General features: G+C 41.2%; 1 protein-coding gene across 1 annotated transcript; it reads left to right on the top strand.

The window, feature by feature from the left end:
• The first annotated feature begins 855 nt into the window (after positions 1-855).
• LOC129766992 (uncharacterized) lies at positions 856-4,116 on the top strand. Its single transcript, XM_055767592.1, has one exon. The coding sequence runs from the start codon at positions 856-858 to the stop codon at positions 4,114-4,116; it is 3,261 nt and encodes a 1,086-aa protein (XP_055623567.1).
• Positions 4,117-18,012: the final 13,896 nt, after the last annotated feature.

Genomic DNA, 18,012 nt, shown 5'->3' with positions numbered 1-18,012 from the left:
TTAACAGAACAGCTGAAGCTGAATGAAGAAGAACGGGTCATGAAGGAACAGGAGCTGAAGGAGCAAGAAGAGATGAATAAGCGAATGATGGAAGAAAAAGAGCGCCAGTTAGAAGAGAAGCGGAAGCTTGCAGAAGAGACTAAATTGCTTCGCGAACGCAAGTTGAAAGAAGATTTAGAGCTAAAACAGAAACAACAACGAGCGAGGTGAGAATCGTTTGAAAAGCGTCAGGAGATTATCCGAGAAATAGCAGAGGCAAGCAGCCGAGGTGGGTCTGTCGTCAATTCCGAACAAAAGGTGAAAAATTGGCTGGAAGGACAGGATACTGGAAGATCAGAGGGAAATCGAGTTGGACGAATAAATGATCCCAACCTGAACAGGATTCCCGACGACCCAGCAGAGCTTGAACCCCTCTCGCAGCCGCCAGCGTTACAGATGTCTCCAGCTCCAGTGCTACTAAATTCTTCCGTTTCGGTTATGCCACCTTCAACCCCCGCACATACATTTTCTACTCAAACACTGTCTCAAGCGCAAATAGCTGCGCGACAAGTCCTCGGAAAAGATTTACCAAATTTCAGTGGAAATCCAGAAGACTGGCCGGTCTTCATTAGTAACTACGAGCAGTCTACGGCCACTTGTGGTTAATCAGATGCAGAAAACTTGGTGCGCCTCCAACGATGCTTAAAGGGCAACGCTCTAGATTCCGTTAGAAGTCGTTTGCTTCTGCCGGCGAGTGTACCACACGTCGTTCAGACACTGTGTATTCTTTTTGGGAGACCAGATCTCATCATCAGGTCATTGATAAACAGGATCCATCAACTCCCACCTCCAAAATACGAACGTCTGGAAACCCAGATGCATTTCGGCCTCGCTGTACAAAATCTGGTGGACCATCTCAAAGCAGCGGGTCAACACAATAATTTTTCGAACCCAGTTCTCCTACAGGAGCTGGTAGAGAAGTTGCCTGGTTCATTAAGGCTCGACTGGGCGATTTATAAGAATCAACACCAACCAACAACGCTTGGCGTTTTCGGCGATTTCATGTCGGGGCTAGTGACAGCCGCAAGTGAAGTCTCGTTCACCCATCCGGAACCTAGTACTCTCCAGAAATTTGCATTGCAGTCGGATATCCGAGCTAACCGACAGAAAAGTGGAAAAACTGGTATTTTTCAAGCACATTCCACTGAACAAGCTGAAGGTGCCGCGTCCAATAGCGCTTCAACCGAGCCTAAACCGTATAAACAGTGTCTATCGTGTGGCCGAGCGGGCCATCGTGTAGCCGAATGTGAACAATTCAGCGACGCCAGCATCGACGAACGCTGGAAGCTGGTTCAGCAGAAGGGGCTTTGTCGAACATGCCTTAACAGTCACGGTAAATGGCCGTGTCGCTCATGGCATGGTTGTGGTATACCAGAATGTCGTCAGCGGCACCACACACTTCTTCATTCGTTCACTACTCATGAAAGAGTGAATATTTCGTCTAGCTATGTAACATCCGGAAACCTCCAGTGGCCCCTTTTTCGCATCCTCCCAGTTACCCTCTACGGTCCCAATACATCTCAAACTATTTACGCCTTTATTGACGAAGGCTCATCATATACACTCCTTGATGAATCGGTAGCAGACCGACTAAACGTCAGTGGCAAACTTGAGCCGCTTACCTTGAAGTGGACTGGGAACGTAACGAGGGTAGAGCCAAAATCGCGATGTGTGTGCCTCAGCATCTCGGGTAAAAACAACAAATCCCGATATACACTCTCTCAGACTCGTACGGTGAGTCGACTTGTGCTACCTACTCAAAGTCTAAAATATGAAGACCTCGCAAATCGTTATCCTCATCTATGGGAGCTTCCGGTTGAAGCCTACGAACTAGTACGTCCTCAAATCCTCATTGGTCTGGACAATTTGCGCCTGTGCGTTCCACTAAAGCTGCGTGAAGGTGGATTAAGGGATCCAATCGGAGCGAAATGCAGACTGGGATGGAGCATTTACGGGTGCGTTCCTAACTCACCAAATCAATCAGCGATCCTCGGCCTTCATATTGGGGCAGTATCCGATTCGGATCGTGAACTGAACGAACAGCTTCGCGATTATTTTACTCTGGAAGACATCGGAGTAGTTGGGCTTCGTGAGCCGCTGGAGTCAACAGACGAAAAACGCGCAAGACAGCTTTTAGAGGAAACAACTCGACGTACACCATCCGGATTGTCATTTGAAACGGGGCTATTGTGGAAGACCGACAGCACGAGCTTTCCTGACAGCTATCCAATGGCCGTCCGACGACTGGAGTCCTTAGAACGGCGGCTTCAGCGAGAACCGGAACTAAAAAATCGCGTACAGGAGATGATTACGGAATATGAGCGGAAGGGATATATACATAAGGCTAGCTTGACGGAGTTGACTTCGGTTGAACCAAATCGCGTCTGGTATCTTCCCCTGGGTGTAGTTATTAACCCTAAAAAGCCTGCGAAGATTAGATTGATCTGGGACGCTGCTGCAAAGGTGGGTGACGTATCGCTCAACTGTAAATTACTTAAGGGGCCAGATCTATTGATACCTCTCCCGAAAGTCTTGTCTCAATTCCGTCAATATCCGGTGGCTGTGTGTGGTGACTTGATGGAGATGTTTCACCAGTTTAAGATTCGACATCCAGACTGTCATTCGCAACGTTTCCTGTCCCGAAAAAGGCCAACTGACCCCCCGCAAGTTTACGTCATGGATGTGGGCACCTTTGGATCAACCTGTTCGCCGGCCTCAGCACAATACATCAAAAATCTTAACGCAAAAGAATCCGTCGAAGAATACCCGCGTGCCGCGGGAGCTATCATCGACAGACACTACGTCGACGACTACTTGGACAGCTTCGAGACCATTCCAGAGGCGATCGACGTAGTGAATGAGGTCCAACCGGTGCACTCTAAAGGAGGCTTCACTCTTCGTCGATTTTTATCAAATGAAATTAAGGTCCTGCAAGGAATCGGCGAGATTACTGAAGAAGAATTCAAAAGTTTGGACCTGGAACGAGGTGAGAAAACTGAGTCGGTATTGGGCATGAAATGGATCCCGCGAGACGATCTATTTGTCTACACTTTCGGGGACAGGGAAGATCTGCAACAGATTCTACGCCAAGATCATGTTCCCTCGAAACGTGAGGTTGCCATACTAGTCATGAGCCTGTTCGACCCACTTGGCTTCATTGCATTTTACCTCGTCACCGGTAAAATGCTCATTCAGGAGCTCTGGTCCAAAGGGACAGGATGGAACCAACGAATACCACAAGATATTAACAAACGCTGGCGACTGTGGGCAGATCAGCTTCATAATCTCGACTCGATACGTATACCACGCTGCTACTTCTCCTCGTCTCTTCAGAACGGCTTCGAACATCTACAAATCCATCTATTCGTAGTATACTTCCGCTTGAAGACGGCAACCGGCGTGCAAATCGCACTAGCAGGAGCGAAAACCAAAGTAGCCCCCGAAGAAACACTCGTGAAGACTGCTCAAGGTGAATTCTATGCGGACGAAATCAACACTCTCTACAAAACTCGAGGCTCGCCCAATGAACGCCATCCCACCATGAACAAATCCAGTACTATATACACTAGGAGCCCATTTATGGATGAGAAAGGGGTCATCCGGTGCCGCGGCCGTATCGGTGCTGCGCCATATGCCCCGATGGAAGCTAAGTTCCCAATCATCCTTCCTAGACAACATCAAATAACCTTCCTCATTGTAGACTGGTACCACCGCCGCTTTCGCCACGCCAATCGAGAGACCATTTTCAACGAGATTCGTCAACGTTTCGAGATAGCTGCTCTCAGACGTCTACTAGATAAAGTCCAACGTGCGTGTCTACACTGCCGCATAGCGAAAGCAAATCCAAGTCCACCAGCGATGGCACCTCTTCCTGAGACCCGTTTGACTGCTTTCCTGCATCCGTTTACTTTCACCGGATTGGACTACTTTGGACCATTAATTGTAAGAGTAGACGGCCGCGTAGCGCTCGAAGCAGCTGGAAAATGGCTAGATGCATTGCCGATGATTTCTGGCGAAGATGGCTCAAAGAGTACCTTCCGACAATTACTAGAAGAGGCAAGTGGTTCGAAGATGTAAGGGACGTGAAGATTGGTGACCTGGTACTAGTAGTTGGCGGAACGGGGCGGAACCAGTGGATAAGAGGTCGGATCGAAGAAGTTTTTCCAGGGCACGATGGCAGAGTACGACAGGCGTTGGTACGAACGTCTTCGGGAATCTTGCGTAGGCCAGCTGTGAAGTTGGCTGTACTGGACGTCGAGGAACAGAGTAAACCCGGTTCCAGTGATCCAGAAATCTCTTACTCTCACCAAGGTTTACGGGTGGGGGTATGTCACGACGGGACCCCTCAACACAGTACCACTGTTGATATCGGTACCAGCGACAGCCCTATTTCGCTCATCCAAAGGTAACACGCTTGCCAGAAACCGCCTGCTAGAAACTGTACATAAATTCCTTTGTTAATCCCCATATTGGATCGAGCTCTCATCAAAAACAAGCCGTGTAGTGTAGTATCCATCTAAAAGGTTTTTTTTAAAGCATTTAATTTAATTTCGATTCCGGAATATTTCGGCCCAATACCACTTCTGCAACCATAGCCCACCAAATTTGTAAATAATTGAATTCAATCAGAAGTAATATATTTAATAAAACATTATTTTAGCTTTAAGCGTACACAGAAAAACTTCGTGTTGCTAAAAAGAGTTGGTGACCAAATCCGAAACACAACAAACAACATAAATTCGAAAAGGTCGCCGCCACAAAATGGTCGACTATGTATTTTTCAATCCCGAAAATATTGAGGATAAAATAATTAGACAAGTAGCAGTTAGTAGTTATCACATCCGTTCCTTCATTAATTAAGGGCAATTCTGAGACTAAAGTAAAATCGTGGTGTATATGATGAAACAACTAACTGTGGATAATGAAAATCCAACGTTTCTTACCTAATTTTCTTCGGAATATTTTCATGATGTACTGTGTTCTATTAGTCAAATCATTTCATTTGATACCTATATTGAGGGATTGCAAAAAATACAAAGTCTACCATTTAGTGGCAGCGATCTTTTTGAATTTTTGTTGTTTATTATGTTTCGAGTTCTCCAAGTCAAGTCATTCAGCCATTTCTTAGCGACGGCCAAATTGAATTTTTCAAGATCATGGAATACGTAGTTTTATAATGACAGTAGAAATAAAGGTGTCTTCCAAATTTCAGATCAATCAGTCAACAGGAACGGGTTCAATTTTCTATTAATGTGGGACAACCCAAAAAACATTCAACCTTACATACAAACAGTTCAAGCTGAATGAAACCACTTAAAAAGTAATTAGCCCATGTATTAGTAATTAGTCGTTGGGGACTGCGGTCATCTTGGAGTTGTATTTTTCATGATCTACTATGTACTACTAGTCGAGAAATTTCTTTTGATACCCATATTGTTGAGGCTTCGAAAAAAAATTTATGGTGCCATTTTGGATTTGAATTTTTCATAAATAACTGTGTTTTACTAGTCAATTCCTTTCATTTGATATACATATTGATGGGGTTCTGAGAAAGTCTGTAATCCGCCATTTTGTAGCGGCCGCCATATTGGATTTTCAAGATAATGGAATACGCAGTTTTATGACACCAGAGATAAAGATGTGTTCCAAATTTGAGATCAAACGGTCAACAGGAAGGGGGTTAAATTTCTATTAATGTGGTATAGCACTACAGACAAAGTTACAAAGTTACAAAGTCACAAACATACAAACGACTCAACCTAGATAAAACCGTTGAATAAATAAGTGCATTTCATAATTATATTACGCTTACCGAGAGAAAATTGTTTTTTATGACTCGATTATCCGGAGTGAAAAAAAAATCAATACTCCGGATAATCGAGTCCGACCTGTACATTGATTTATATGTATATGCCACTCTCAAACTGCATGAGAATGATATGCATATATAATTTTGTATAGGACGAATTTCATGCCAACTCGACTGGCCGTTGGCAACACCATCTCAGATATCAGTGAAACGTTTGTGGTGTAAGTACATGGATCTTTCAAGCAAGTTTGCATACTTGAAATATTCCAAAATCAATTAGGCTATTATTTGAAAGAGCCAAAAAAATTCACTTATTTTTTTTTGTCAAAAATTTCTATTCCAAAAACTATAAAAGTTACAAAATTTTAGTCAAAGTTAATTTACATAAAAAAAATTGACATTCTCAAAAAAAATGTGTGAATAGTCCATACAATTATCGACAAGTCGTCCATACATCGGAAGATGGGCACTTTTACAGGTAAAAAGCTCTTCTAACAACAACTTCTTCACTTTTTTTTTGATAAAATACTACTAATCCTAATTTTGTTAAAATTTGGTTTTTTTTGTACTTTTCTTAAAGGGGGCCTAATTATTTTTTTAATATTTCAAGTATGCAAAGTTGCTTAAATGACCAATATCTTCACACCCAAAACGTTTGGCTACAATCAGAAATAGTGCTGCCAACTCCTAAGACGAGTTGACGTGAAATTCATCATAGATAAATTTTACGATAAGGTATATCATAAAATCAATGCTTGTTATACCGAATTGAGACATAATCTGTAGTGATAAACAAAATCGAGGTTTTTGCACTTTATACGATTTTAGACGTACACATCTTTTGATCGACATTATATATTTTGGTTCGATACCGCTTTATAAGCGACTTTGAATATGCCAAGTTATGCGATTTAATGTTTGTTGGGGTTTGCTGTTAATACAAAAATAAAACGATACAAAACAAATAGCCTTCTTGCCCATTCAATACATCCATTCATAACGAAATGTGAATTTATCTCTGAATGGAACAACAGGACGCCATAGTAATACGTCCTCTTAGCTCGAGTAATAACAAGATTATAGAACATATCAGTTTTTCGTGCATAATTAAACGAAAAGAAACAAATTACTGGCGATAAGCTTGCCTCAAGAACCACATCCAAGGTAATCGACGCGGTTACTTGTGACTGCAACGCTCGTTGTTGTTTGTTGTTGCAGTGCGCCGTAGTGGCACGTTATTTTATATGAGTTCACTTAGCCCATGTATTAGCTCATCGTGGATCGGCTAAATTGTTTCTCAAGAAAGATTATTTTCTGTGGCTTCTCATGGTTTGACTCTCTTGTCGCAGCAAATGAAATGGAAATTATTTCCGCTCGCCCGAGCAACTGGAACTCCTCGAACGGTTCCGAGATGCTTTCCGCATGATATGATATTCACGGACATGCGTGTGTGCGTCGCCGTATCGTTTGCAAACAGAGAACAGAAAAACCAATCCAATGCAGGATATCGCATTTCCATCGTGAGGAGTTTGTGTCCGGGGAGACATAAAGTGAACCTCTGTATGGTTTTGTGTCGGTTACTGAATAATTGAACACGGGAAAAACCTCTTCATATGTCTTCGGGCCACCCTAGGAATTGATTCAACAACTCACCACCATCGGCAACTTTGTAGGGATTACAAGTTCAAACCAATAAAAATGTAACCATTTGTTATGCTTATTGAATTTGCCACCCTTCGGGAAAGGTTCGATTTGTGGCAAGACAGTCAGTTTGTCGGTGGGTCGGTCGGCCTGTTGTATACAGTCGGATGGAATTCAATAATCCACTAATATCGATGTTGTTTACTTGATTGCCAGCATGTATCGTGTGTCATATCTGTCGAAGGATTCGAAGTGGAATGTTTACTTGATGTTGCAACTGAAGAAAACTGATCCCGAAATGCAGTCTCTCACGTGGAATGCCACGCTCTGTTAATACGATTTACGTTTCACTTGAATGAATAATTGTTATCGTCGGATGATCAAGTAATGTCAGGACTTTTTTGTAGCGTCGATCCGCAAGGCCGAAATCTAGTATTCTGTATTACGTGAAACGAGCGATAACGACGCTGATGACTTCAACGTTTTGTCGGAATGATGATGCTAGTGGAAATCGCACAGAGGAAATGAATTAGTCAAATGTTAATAAATAATCGTGAAATGGGATGCAAGCAAGTATATGGCCAAAAGCGGAAAAATGAAACTATGAGTCATTCGACTTGGGTTTGATATATCAATTCCGCACTGCAATTTGCACAGTTTTAGTTATTGATATGTTTTAGTTTAGCTGGAGATATGTATGTATTACTTTTCACTTTTTTGTGAAGGTGTTTTCAGATATGATTTTGATTATTTTAAACTCAAGTAAGTTTTTTAACGGTGTGTTTGAAGTAGACTCTCCAACAACTTTAAATTTCGATTTACGTTTTTAGATTAATGGATTGAATAGATTCCGATTGAAATTAATGAATGAGGATATGTTCTTATGAAAAACTAGCTAACTCAGCAAACTTGGTCTCGGTCAAAAATGTTTTTTTGAATTTTCTCCCGATTTTTTTTCGTTCATCCGCGATCGATAACATATCGAAGCCACTCGAATTCCAATTAGTGTATGAATGAAAAGCTTTATTACATTTTCAATAACGGAACACGAAGCTCAATGTTGTCAACGTTAATTCTATTTGGATAAATGAACCCCAATTGGACAAACTACTCACTGCAGAACATATGTATGCATAATCAATGTTGTCGAATTTTCCTTTTTTTCTTCAATATTCTCCAATTCGTTCTATCGTTCTAATTTGGTTAGAGACGAGCACAACCAAATAATTTCAGCTCAAATCCGACCATCTGTTCTCTTGTGTTTGTGAGTTATACGTACGAACCGAATCTTTGTTTCAAAGTATGAATCCTTATTGTACTTCAGAGGAAAAATAGTAAAACAATTATACCACTCATTATATTTTGGACACTGTTGGCCTAAAGTGTGTGTCACATCAAATTGCATCACGGAAAAAACGCTGTAGAAATTTAATTTTTAGGAATTATATCTTCAGCTTTCGCTTATAATCAGATAAGAGTGTATAGATCACGTTGGCCATGCTTCACTGTCAATTTTTCGTAAATTTGGAAAAATATCGTCGAACGAAAAAGAGCATCGTGAATTAATCCTGCGCACTCATTTCGATAATCCGGAGTTGTCACATCGGGACATCGGTAAGATGCTGGGAATCGTCCAATCCACGGTCAGCAGAGTACTAAAACGATACTTCGAGAACCTAACCATCGACCGGAAGGTGAAGAACGGCAAAAATGGATGCTCCGTCAGTGAAAAAGATCACAAGCGCGTAGTTAAGCAGTTTAGACGTGATCCGAGAAGTTCGGTCCGGGATGTCGCCAATAAGCTGAATTTGTCAAGTTCATTCGTCCAGCGGACCAAGCAGCGGGAGGGCCTGCGTACATACAAGGTTCAGAAGGCTCCTAACCGCGACGAAAGGCAAAACATGGTGGGGAAGACGCGAGCCCGGAAGCTGTACACCGAAATGCTGACGAAGCCGCATTGCCTGATAATGGACGACGAAACCTACGTCAAAGCGGACTTTCGTCAGCTGCCGGGCCTGTTGTTCTTCTCCGCAGAGGACAAATTCAGCGTTCCGGAGGAGATTCGCAAGCAGAAACTATCCAAGTTTGTAAAAAAGTACATGGTGTGGCAAGCGATCTGCTCTTGCGGAAAGCGGAGCGCCCCCTTCGTGATGACCGGCACGGTAAACGGTCAGGTTTACCTTAAGGAGTGCCTACAGAAGCGCTTACTACCACTATTGAAACAGCACGAGGGCCCGACCATCTTCTGGCCGGATCTCGCTTCGTGCCACTATTCAAAGGACGTGTTGGAGTGGTACGAAGCCACAGGGTCACCTTCGTGCCCCAGGAAATGAAACCGCCCAACGCGCCGGAGCTTCGCCCAATAGAGAAATATTGAGCGATTATGAAGCAGGCCCTCCGGAAGAACCCAAAAGTTGTCAAATCGGAGGCGGACTTCAAGAGAAAATGGATTTCTGTTCAAAAAAAAACTACAACCTGACGTTGTACAGAACCTTATGGACGGGGTAAAGAGGAAGGTGCGAGCATACGGGCTTGGGCTCGAAGTATGAATAAAAAGAAAATGCCAAAAGTTGTTTAATAGTTTTTATTTTACTGTCTAAAATTTTCAAAAGGATCGGACTACTGGGCGAATTTCTACAGCGTTTTCCGTGATGCAATTTGATGTGACACACCCTTTACCAGGGCGGTCTTTTTGTTCCATTATCTTTTCATCTCTGTCGCATACCGAGTCACCTTTCCACTCTTCTTGAATTTCTGTTTGACAATTGCCTAATAACGATTGCATTAAAAAATGGGCTTTTTTCGGACTAAGACAGATAACTGAGTTTGATCAATTTTGCCATGGAAGGTAATTCTATTATCTTACTTCCAAAAAAATCTACGCCCTTTGCGAGCGGCCTTCGTATTATAAATTTCCCCGTTCACGGTCAGTCCGGAACTAAAGAAGAACGACTTCGACAACCCGTTCTCGCTGATTGTCAGCCACAGCAGCACCTTCTTGGGGAGCTTGGTGTGTGGAATAAACTTCAGTTCGGAGCTCACTTCCTTCGTGGGGGAAGTAAAATACGAAGTCCCCTGTCAGTCTCGTCGTCCATCACCACCGTCATGTCGCGATTCGTCAGGAAAATCGACTTGACCATCTTATTCAGCCGCTGCCGCTGCGTCATTGCCTGTAGCTCCGAGCGCACACCAAGCCAAGCGCACGCAGCGATGTAGCCACTTTTCCCTCGATCTTCCTCTTTAGCATCCTTTGGATCTTCTTGTCGCTCATGGTTGTCAGCCGTCCGGAACCAGGATTTCTTTCGATGCTCTGATTGTTGTCCAATCAAGACAAGATGTTGTAGATGTCGGAACGGGCATATCCAGCGTCCACAAAGTGCCGCACGATGTCCGTTTTCGACGCGGCGGAGTACCGTTCTTTGAACGCGCACACTTCTGAACGGAGTAGCTTCACTGTTTACGCCATCACGGTTAGAGTTCGACTGATAGAGTTGTCATTTTTTTTCAGCTGACTCATAGGTTATGTGCGAGAGTTGTGGGTCTTTCCTTCGATATTCCGGTGGCTTCTCCCTCACATAGATGGGGATTGATAACAGGACTCTTCCGCATTTTACAGATTCACACACTTTTTATTACAGTCACAATATTATGTATAATTCACAAACTATTTATTTTTACAATTAACACTCAATTTTACATTTAACATTAAGCACAAATTTACACCGAAGAAAAATTAAAAAAAAAGGAATAAACTTGTTTGGTGAGCCTGGGTCCTGAGTTCCGTGTGGTTAGTTTGTCGGTGCTGGATCTACTCAACTCTATTGTTCGATACGAGTTCTCCAGGACCTATCGATTGGGATTTTGCGATGTTTTCTCGTTGAGATAAGCCGAGGATTTTTATCTCTCTCCGATCGATCTCACTGCTGCTAATGCGAATTAGCGGCAGTTGATGATTGCGCGATGATTGTGGTTATCTCTCTCCTATTCTGCCCATGATTGCATAGGAGACGTAATCGACAACACCATTAGTGTTGGGAAAACGCATTTTTGTTGTTTTTTGGACTACAAGCATATCTATGAAAATTTCCGATGAAATGATCTGTCCAGTTGAAGGATATTATCGGTAAAAAGAGGACCTTGGTGATTTTGCGGATTAAAACATATTAGGCTGTCAAAAAAGTCCTGCGGTATTTTTTTTGGAATTTTCATTTGTTAATAAAATTAGTTACAATCATCTGTTGTAAGTCAAATATGCGCCGTTTTGTTCGATGACTTGTTCCCAACGAGATACCAACTTCATAATACCCCTGTTATAGAAGCTCGCTTCCTTATTGGCAAAAAACTCGGATAGCCAATTTTCACAGGCCTCTTTTGTGGCTAACTTCTGACTACCTAGCTCGTTCGCCATGGACAAAAACAGGTGGTAGTCACTTGGTGCAAGGTCCGGACTATACGGCTGATGCAAAAGAACCCCCCATCCGAGCTCCCGGAGCTTCTGGCGCGTCACCAAAGAAGTGTGTGGCCTGGCGTTGTCCTGATGGAAGACAATGCGGCCTCTGTTTATCAAAGATGGCCTCTTCTTCATGAGTGCTACCTTCAAGCGGTCCAGTTGTTGGCAGTACAGGTCCGAATTGAGCGTTTGGCCATAGAGAAGCAGCTCATAATAGATTATTCCTTGACAATCCCACCAAACACACAGCAGAACCTTCCTGGCCGTTAATGAGGGCTTGGCCACCGTCTGAGCCGCTTCAGCGGGCTTCGACCACGACCGTTTGCGCTTCACGTTGTCGTAAGTGACCCACTTTTCATCGCCAGTCACCATCCGCTTCAGAAACGGGTCGATTTTGTTGCGATTCAGCAGCGATTCACATGCGTCGATACGGTCAAAGATGTTTTTTTGCGTCAACGTGTGTGGCACCCATACATCGAGCTTCTTTGTGAATCCAAGCTTCTTCAAATGGTTAATAACGGTTTGATGACTTATTGGCCGATGCTACGGCTGCTACTATGCCGGTCTTTCTCGACTAATTCAGCGATTTTGTCGCAATTTTCGACGACAGGCCTTCCGGAGCGTGGCGCATCTTCGACGACCTCTACACCAGAACGAAAACGTTGAAACCATCGTTGTGCGGTGGAAATGGAAACTGTATCGGGTCCATAAACTGCACAAATTTTATTGGCAGCTTGAGATGCATTTTTGCCTTTGTCATAGTAGTACTGTAAAATATGTCGGATTTTCTCTTTATTTTGCTCCATATTTGCGACACTATAACTCACGAACGACTTAACAAAACAAAACACTGTCAAGGACTATATTATAGTGCTACGCGCTTACAACGACACCTCGCGGAAATACCGCAGGACTTTTTTGACAGCCTAATATTTTTTCCATCTGGAAAACGCTTGCGTCTATTTATGCGGACAATCAATTGTTTCAATAAACATTTGTCCGCATAGCTAGACGTAATCACCAGGTTGCTCTGTCTGTAGCGTTAGTATTTACATTTCCGAGAATAGTCAAATCGTCTCCGTCGGTAGTTTCAGTTATTATCGGATAATATCAAAAAGGTTCGGAAGGAATTTCGGGAAATGCCCGGAAAAGGTGCTCTTTTTTTTTTTTTTTTTTTATCTGTATTATTAGTGATTTTCAACTCATTTGGCTGGTTCGTCACTTTTACTTCCATTTTAGGAAGAATGTCGGGAGTGAGAATTGAACTCGTGACCTTTAGCGTGAGAGGCATGGATGTTACCACTACGCCAGATCGCCTCCGCGAAAAGGTGCTCTGGATTTGTTGCGAGTCTATGATAGTACTTTTTTCCTGAATAATCTGGGATATGATAAGAACAGCAGGTTCGTGTTTTTTTTAATTCATTGAATTTGTAAAGGCAATCTGCAATGTTGGTAATTTTAGCAACATGATTTACCGATATCACGATCAATCATATAAAGATAGTGGAGCGGCTTACACTAAGGGTATGAATAAATGCTGAGTATGTGAAATAATTCAATGTTGAATCCGAGGAGTTATAATACTAAGAGTCAATATTATTTTAATTTTACTACTGATCTGATAGTTCCATTATCTACTTGAAGAATCAAATGCAGAAATTTAGGTAATTATAACATTAAAAAACACAATTGCTTCTCTTTGTTCACAACACAATTGCTTCGCATTGCAGTCTACAGAAAACAGTAATTATATGAGCAGTGTTTCAATGGGTTCTTATATTCATCTATTAGGAAACACTAAGTAATAAGACACTATCGTGACAGGCATGTTTGGACTCTACAAAGAATGTGATTCAAATGTAGATTTAGCTTATAGCACATAATTTTTTTTATCCCATTTATTTATTTAATTAATGCTCATTAGCATTTTAGCCGTAACAGAGCCGAATTTTTAATCGTGTACATGTCACATGGTTATCATATATCTATAATTAGCACATTACACAGTTGCCATTCGCCACTATACCTTCTATACCATTACATATGGTACATTCACACAGTAGCCATTTAGGCGTAAGAGTATTCTTTCTGTTCTTCCATTATCCAGTTGGACCACCGGACAGCGGAGACAGATGATTGATCATTGTTGAGTTATTTATAGAACAGCAGCCCGATGTGTCTTGCAGAGCAGAGCAGTTGTATGGATGAATCGATCTTATTTCGACCGTGGATCGATCTCCATCGCTGATGACTGTTGCGTGGACGTAGCTATTCAGTAACAACACAAAGATGGTCAATGAGGGTCCTGAGTTTTGAACTCACGATCGATCGCTTACTAAGCGAACGCGCAACCAATGTGGCTACGGAGACCCCCATATAGCACATAATACTGACAATTGTTAATTTTCGAGCGATGTATGAAAGCTGTATGGAACTACGTCTGTTATGCGCACAAACAGTGATTTTTCGGAAACGTTTTTTTTCAAAATTGCTCAAATGTTTTCGAAAAAAAAAAGTTTGTTTGCATGTTGAGCAAACGTATTACATCGTGAAGAATGCGAAACAGCGAAAAAGTCGATATTGTTCATTTTGTCGTTTACGTCTCCTATACAAACATGGGCAGTATTATGTTACATTATTTGGATGATGAGATGTATCTACTCGTTCAGGGCCGGACTCTTCGCCAAGCTGGGTATATGTACTTACAGACAGGTTACTATGATTGATGCTGCATGGGTATTTTCATCAGTGCGTGTGAAGGAAAACCCATGAAAAATCGACATTTTTTGTCCATTTTTTTTTAATTCATACGTTATTTCAAGGCCAGAAACTCTCCTCATACTCCTCCTCATACAAATGAAACACAAATTTCTGCATAACTCAAGAACTAAATAATTAAATGGAACCAAGTTTGCCATGTGAAGGTTTAAGGGGCCGATAAACGTTTCTATGGAGGACTGCCATACATAATTTGGTATTATAATGACGAGTTCTGAAAATGTATAGTAGAAGGAATTTGTAATAGGTCAAAATTATTCAATGAACAGTTCTGCGATTGAACCCATGGACGTTTGCTTAGTAATAAACCGTGAATGCTTGATAGTATTCATAACAAAAAAGTATTGAATAGTACTTTTTCAAACTTTAACTAAAATTTTGAAGACCTTATAGTTTTCGAGTGAGATTTTTTTTTAAATTTTGAGTTTTTTCAACTTTTTTTCGAAACATCACAACTCAAAAACTATAAGACCTACAAAATTTTGGTTGAAAAAAAATGTAGCAAATTATTTAAGTTTTCATAAATAATATCAAAAAAAATTAAGAAAAAATTCATTGAAAATTAAATATTTTTCAAATTAATATTCATTTTTCCTCGAAATATTTTTTTTCTAATTCTAAAAAAAATATATATGAATAACCCATACAATTACCAACAAGTCTTTCATGCATCGTGAGATGGACACTTTTACGTTTTATATGTTCTGCAAACTTTTTTCTATTTAAAAACATATCAATCGCGAAAGTTTGCAGAAAAGTGTAACGAGTAAAACATAATTTTTTTCAGTAGTCTCCATACATACTCTCTCCTCTCTCCTCCCCTTCTGAAGCAATACACTTTTTCCAGTCATCGAAAAATTTTTGTAACTATATTCATGAGTTTCCTTCAGTTCACGCAGCGAACTCGTTTTTATGTCTTCAATGCTGTCAAAACGGGTCCCACGAAGCGATAGTTCTCGTCGCCAGTAATTAGGTGTTGGATGAACGTGGGATTTTTTGAACGTTTAACACGTTGAGTGTCCCGGCTTTATAGCGTCAGTCACCGAAGCCTGAGCGAAAACTCGGTGTCAGTCACCGGTGGATGACGTGGCAGTCAATGTGGCACGTTTTTGGCACAAGTCATGCTGCGACTTTTCTCATGCTCAGAACATCTACCGAAATATAACGAACGGTCTTGTGAGAGATATTTAATTCACGGGTCAGCTCTCTCAAACATAAATGACGATTGACGTAGGGTTACGTTACAGTGTATGTGGCATATTGATTTTTAATATCTTTGAAAAAAACACACCCCAGGTACATTTGATCACTTCCAGAAATGGCTTTATCATTTTAACCTACCCACGATGAGCTCTTAAACAGTTTAAAGCTCGGATACAAGAGCTCATCCAGCTTGCTTTCATCGTTAGTGATTGATGATTGACTGGTTATTATAGTGTAAAAGTAAATTCGCCTCTAGCCTTGAAAAAAGCCAAATAGTCGATTGAGGATCCTCGGATTAAACCGACGATCGTTCGCTTGATAAGCGGACGCGCGTAACTCGTGTTAGGGAAATACCTGTACAGTGTACAGAAGTGTATGGGATATTAGTAGCTCTGAACGTTATTTGAACTAACTATGTGAAAATGATTTTCTATATTGCAATAGATTATTATAAAGTGTCCGAATCGATTGGTGCAAAAATCACGTAAATCCATCAACAAATACCAGCGCTCAAATTGAACTTTTCTTCGGGATGCTACCGATATTTTGTTTTTCTATTTGTACCCAAATATGTTCCCGAAAGGCGTAATCCTACATCAAAGATTTCAGTAGTAACAATAATTTTGAATAATTAACTCCTCATCTCCCTTTCTCACAGCAGACGCATTGATAAACGTAATTTACTTTCACAGGAAAACTGATTACTTTAAAAGTGTCGCTCTGTTCGTCTATCTGGATGCAAATCACTCCCACGCTAAATCGTTACCGTAAAGCGTTCCATAGACGTTCAATATTATTGCGCAATTGTCGCTTAAGATTACTTTTTCCAATAAGAGTGCCAAATCAGAAACCAGATCACACGAGCAGTCAAGTATCCCATCGAGGTGTGATTTTATTCACAACTTCAAATCCAAGCTGGAACTCGATGAAATGATACGAAACGTCGGTTTTCATGCCAACTAGTGGAAAGCGCTGGTGTATTTTTGCATCAAACATACTGTTTAGTGCATGAAGAGGATCGAAAATTGCATCGTGAGCCCCCACCACTTAGTGATTCAATAGCCAGCCAGAAATACATTCTATGAAATATATACCGGAAATTTGTAATTTTAAATAGTCCCGCTTAACATTTTTCGTTTTTTTTTAATATTTTTTGTTCAAGTTAGTACTACTGTCAGTTGTGTTAATGTTAATTTTTAATCTATCATTTAGTTTGCTTACAGCGTCATTAAGAACAAGTTATCTTTTTTTCTCGGCTACTTTTGATATGATGTTGTCCATTCGGAATTCCTTCCGGAAAGCCAAACGGTCAGTAGAGAAAATTCGTCGTGCAAGATTTGTGGAAGGATAGCACCTGGATCTTGTATTACGCTAATGCTCATCGATCGATCATTGTGAACTAATTTTTGTTCTGAAATGGCAAAAATGTGATTGAACAAGCATCGTACTCTCCAGATATGGCCCATATGACTTTTTCTTATTTTCGAAACTCTAATTACCGCTTACTGGGACCAGTATTGACGAATTAGCTGCGTGTACTGAAGCTATACAGATATTTTGATGACTGGGTTGTTCGTTGGGAGAGTGTGTTGCTCCAGAAAGAGCCTATTTTGAAGGCGATAATATAAATTTAGATGATAAATAAAGCATTAGTTTTGAAAGACATAAATTCGCGGTATATATTTGACAGAATGTTCAACTCATTGCAAGCAAGATAAGGAGCGGATTTTTGCCACAGTGACAGCAGTGTTCATCGTTTGAAAACTAAAGTTGAAATTTTTTCCGCGGCAATTTCTAGAATAGCCGTCGATTTCGGATTTTCTGGTGTCGTTCTGCGAAAAGTGTTGCATTATATATTTTGATTTTTGAGTTTGCTATAGGGCCTGATCACGAACGTCGCTTCACGGTGAAAACGAAATGAATTGTATGCAATTTGTATGCATTTCATTCCGTTTTCACCGTGAAGTGACGTTTGTTATCAGGCCCATAGAATCCGATAGATGAGGTTCTGACCTATCTTCCACATTGTCAAATACAGCTGGGAATATATTTGCTGCTAAGCTAAGTGACCAAAAGAGACAGTCAATGTAGA

This window comes from Toxorhynchites rutilus, chromosome 2 (genome assembly GCF_029784135.1).
Source record: "Toxorhynchites rutilus septentrionalis strain SRP chromosome 2, ASM2978413v1, whole genome shotgun sequence".
In the NCBI taxonomy this organism is placed as follows: domain Eukaryota; kingdom Metazoa; phylum Arthropoda; class Insecta; order Diptera; family Culicidae; genus Toxorhynchites; species Toxorhynchites rutilus.
Note: the sequence above shows the minus strand (reverse complement) of the source record. Positions and strands in the feature narration are given on the sequence as shown.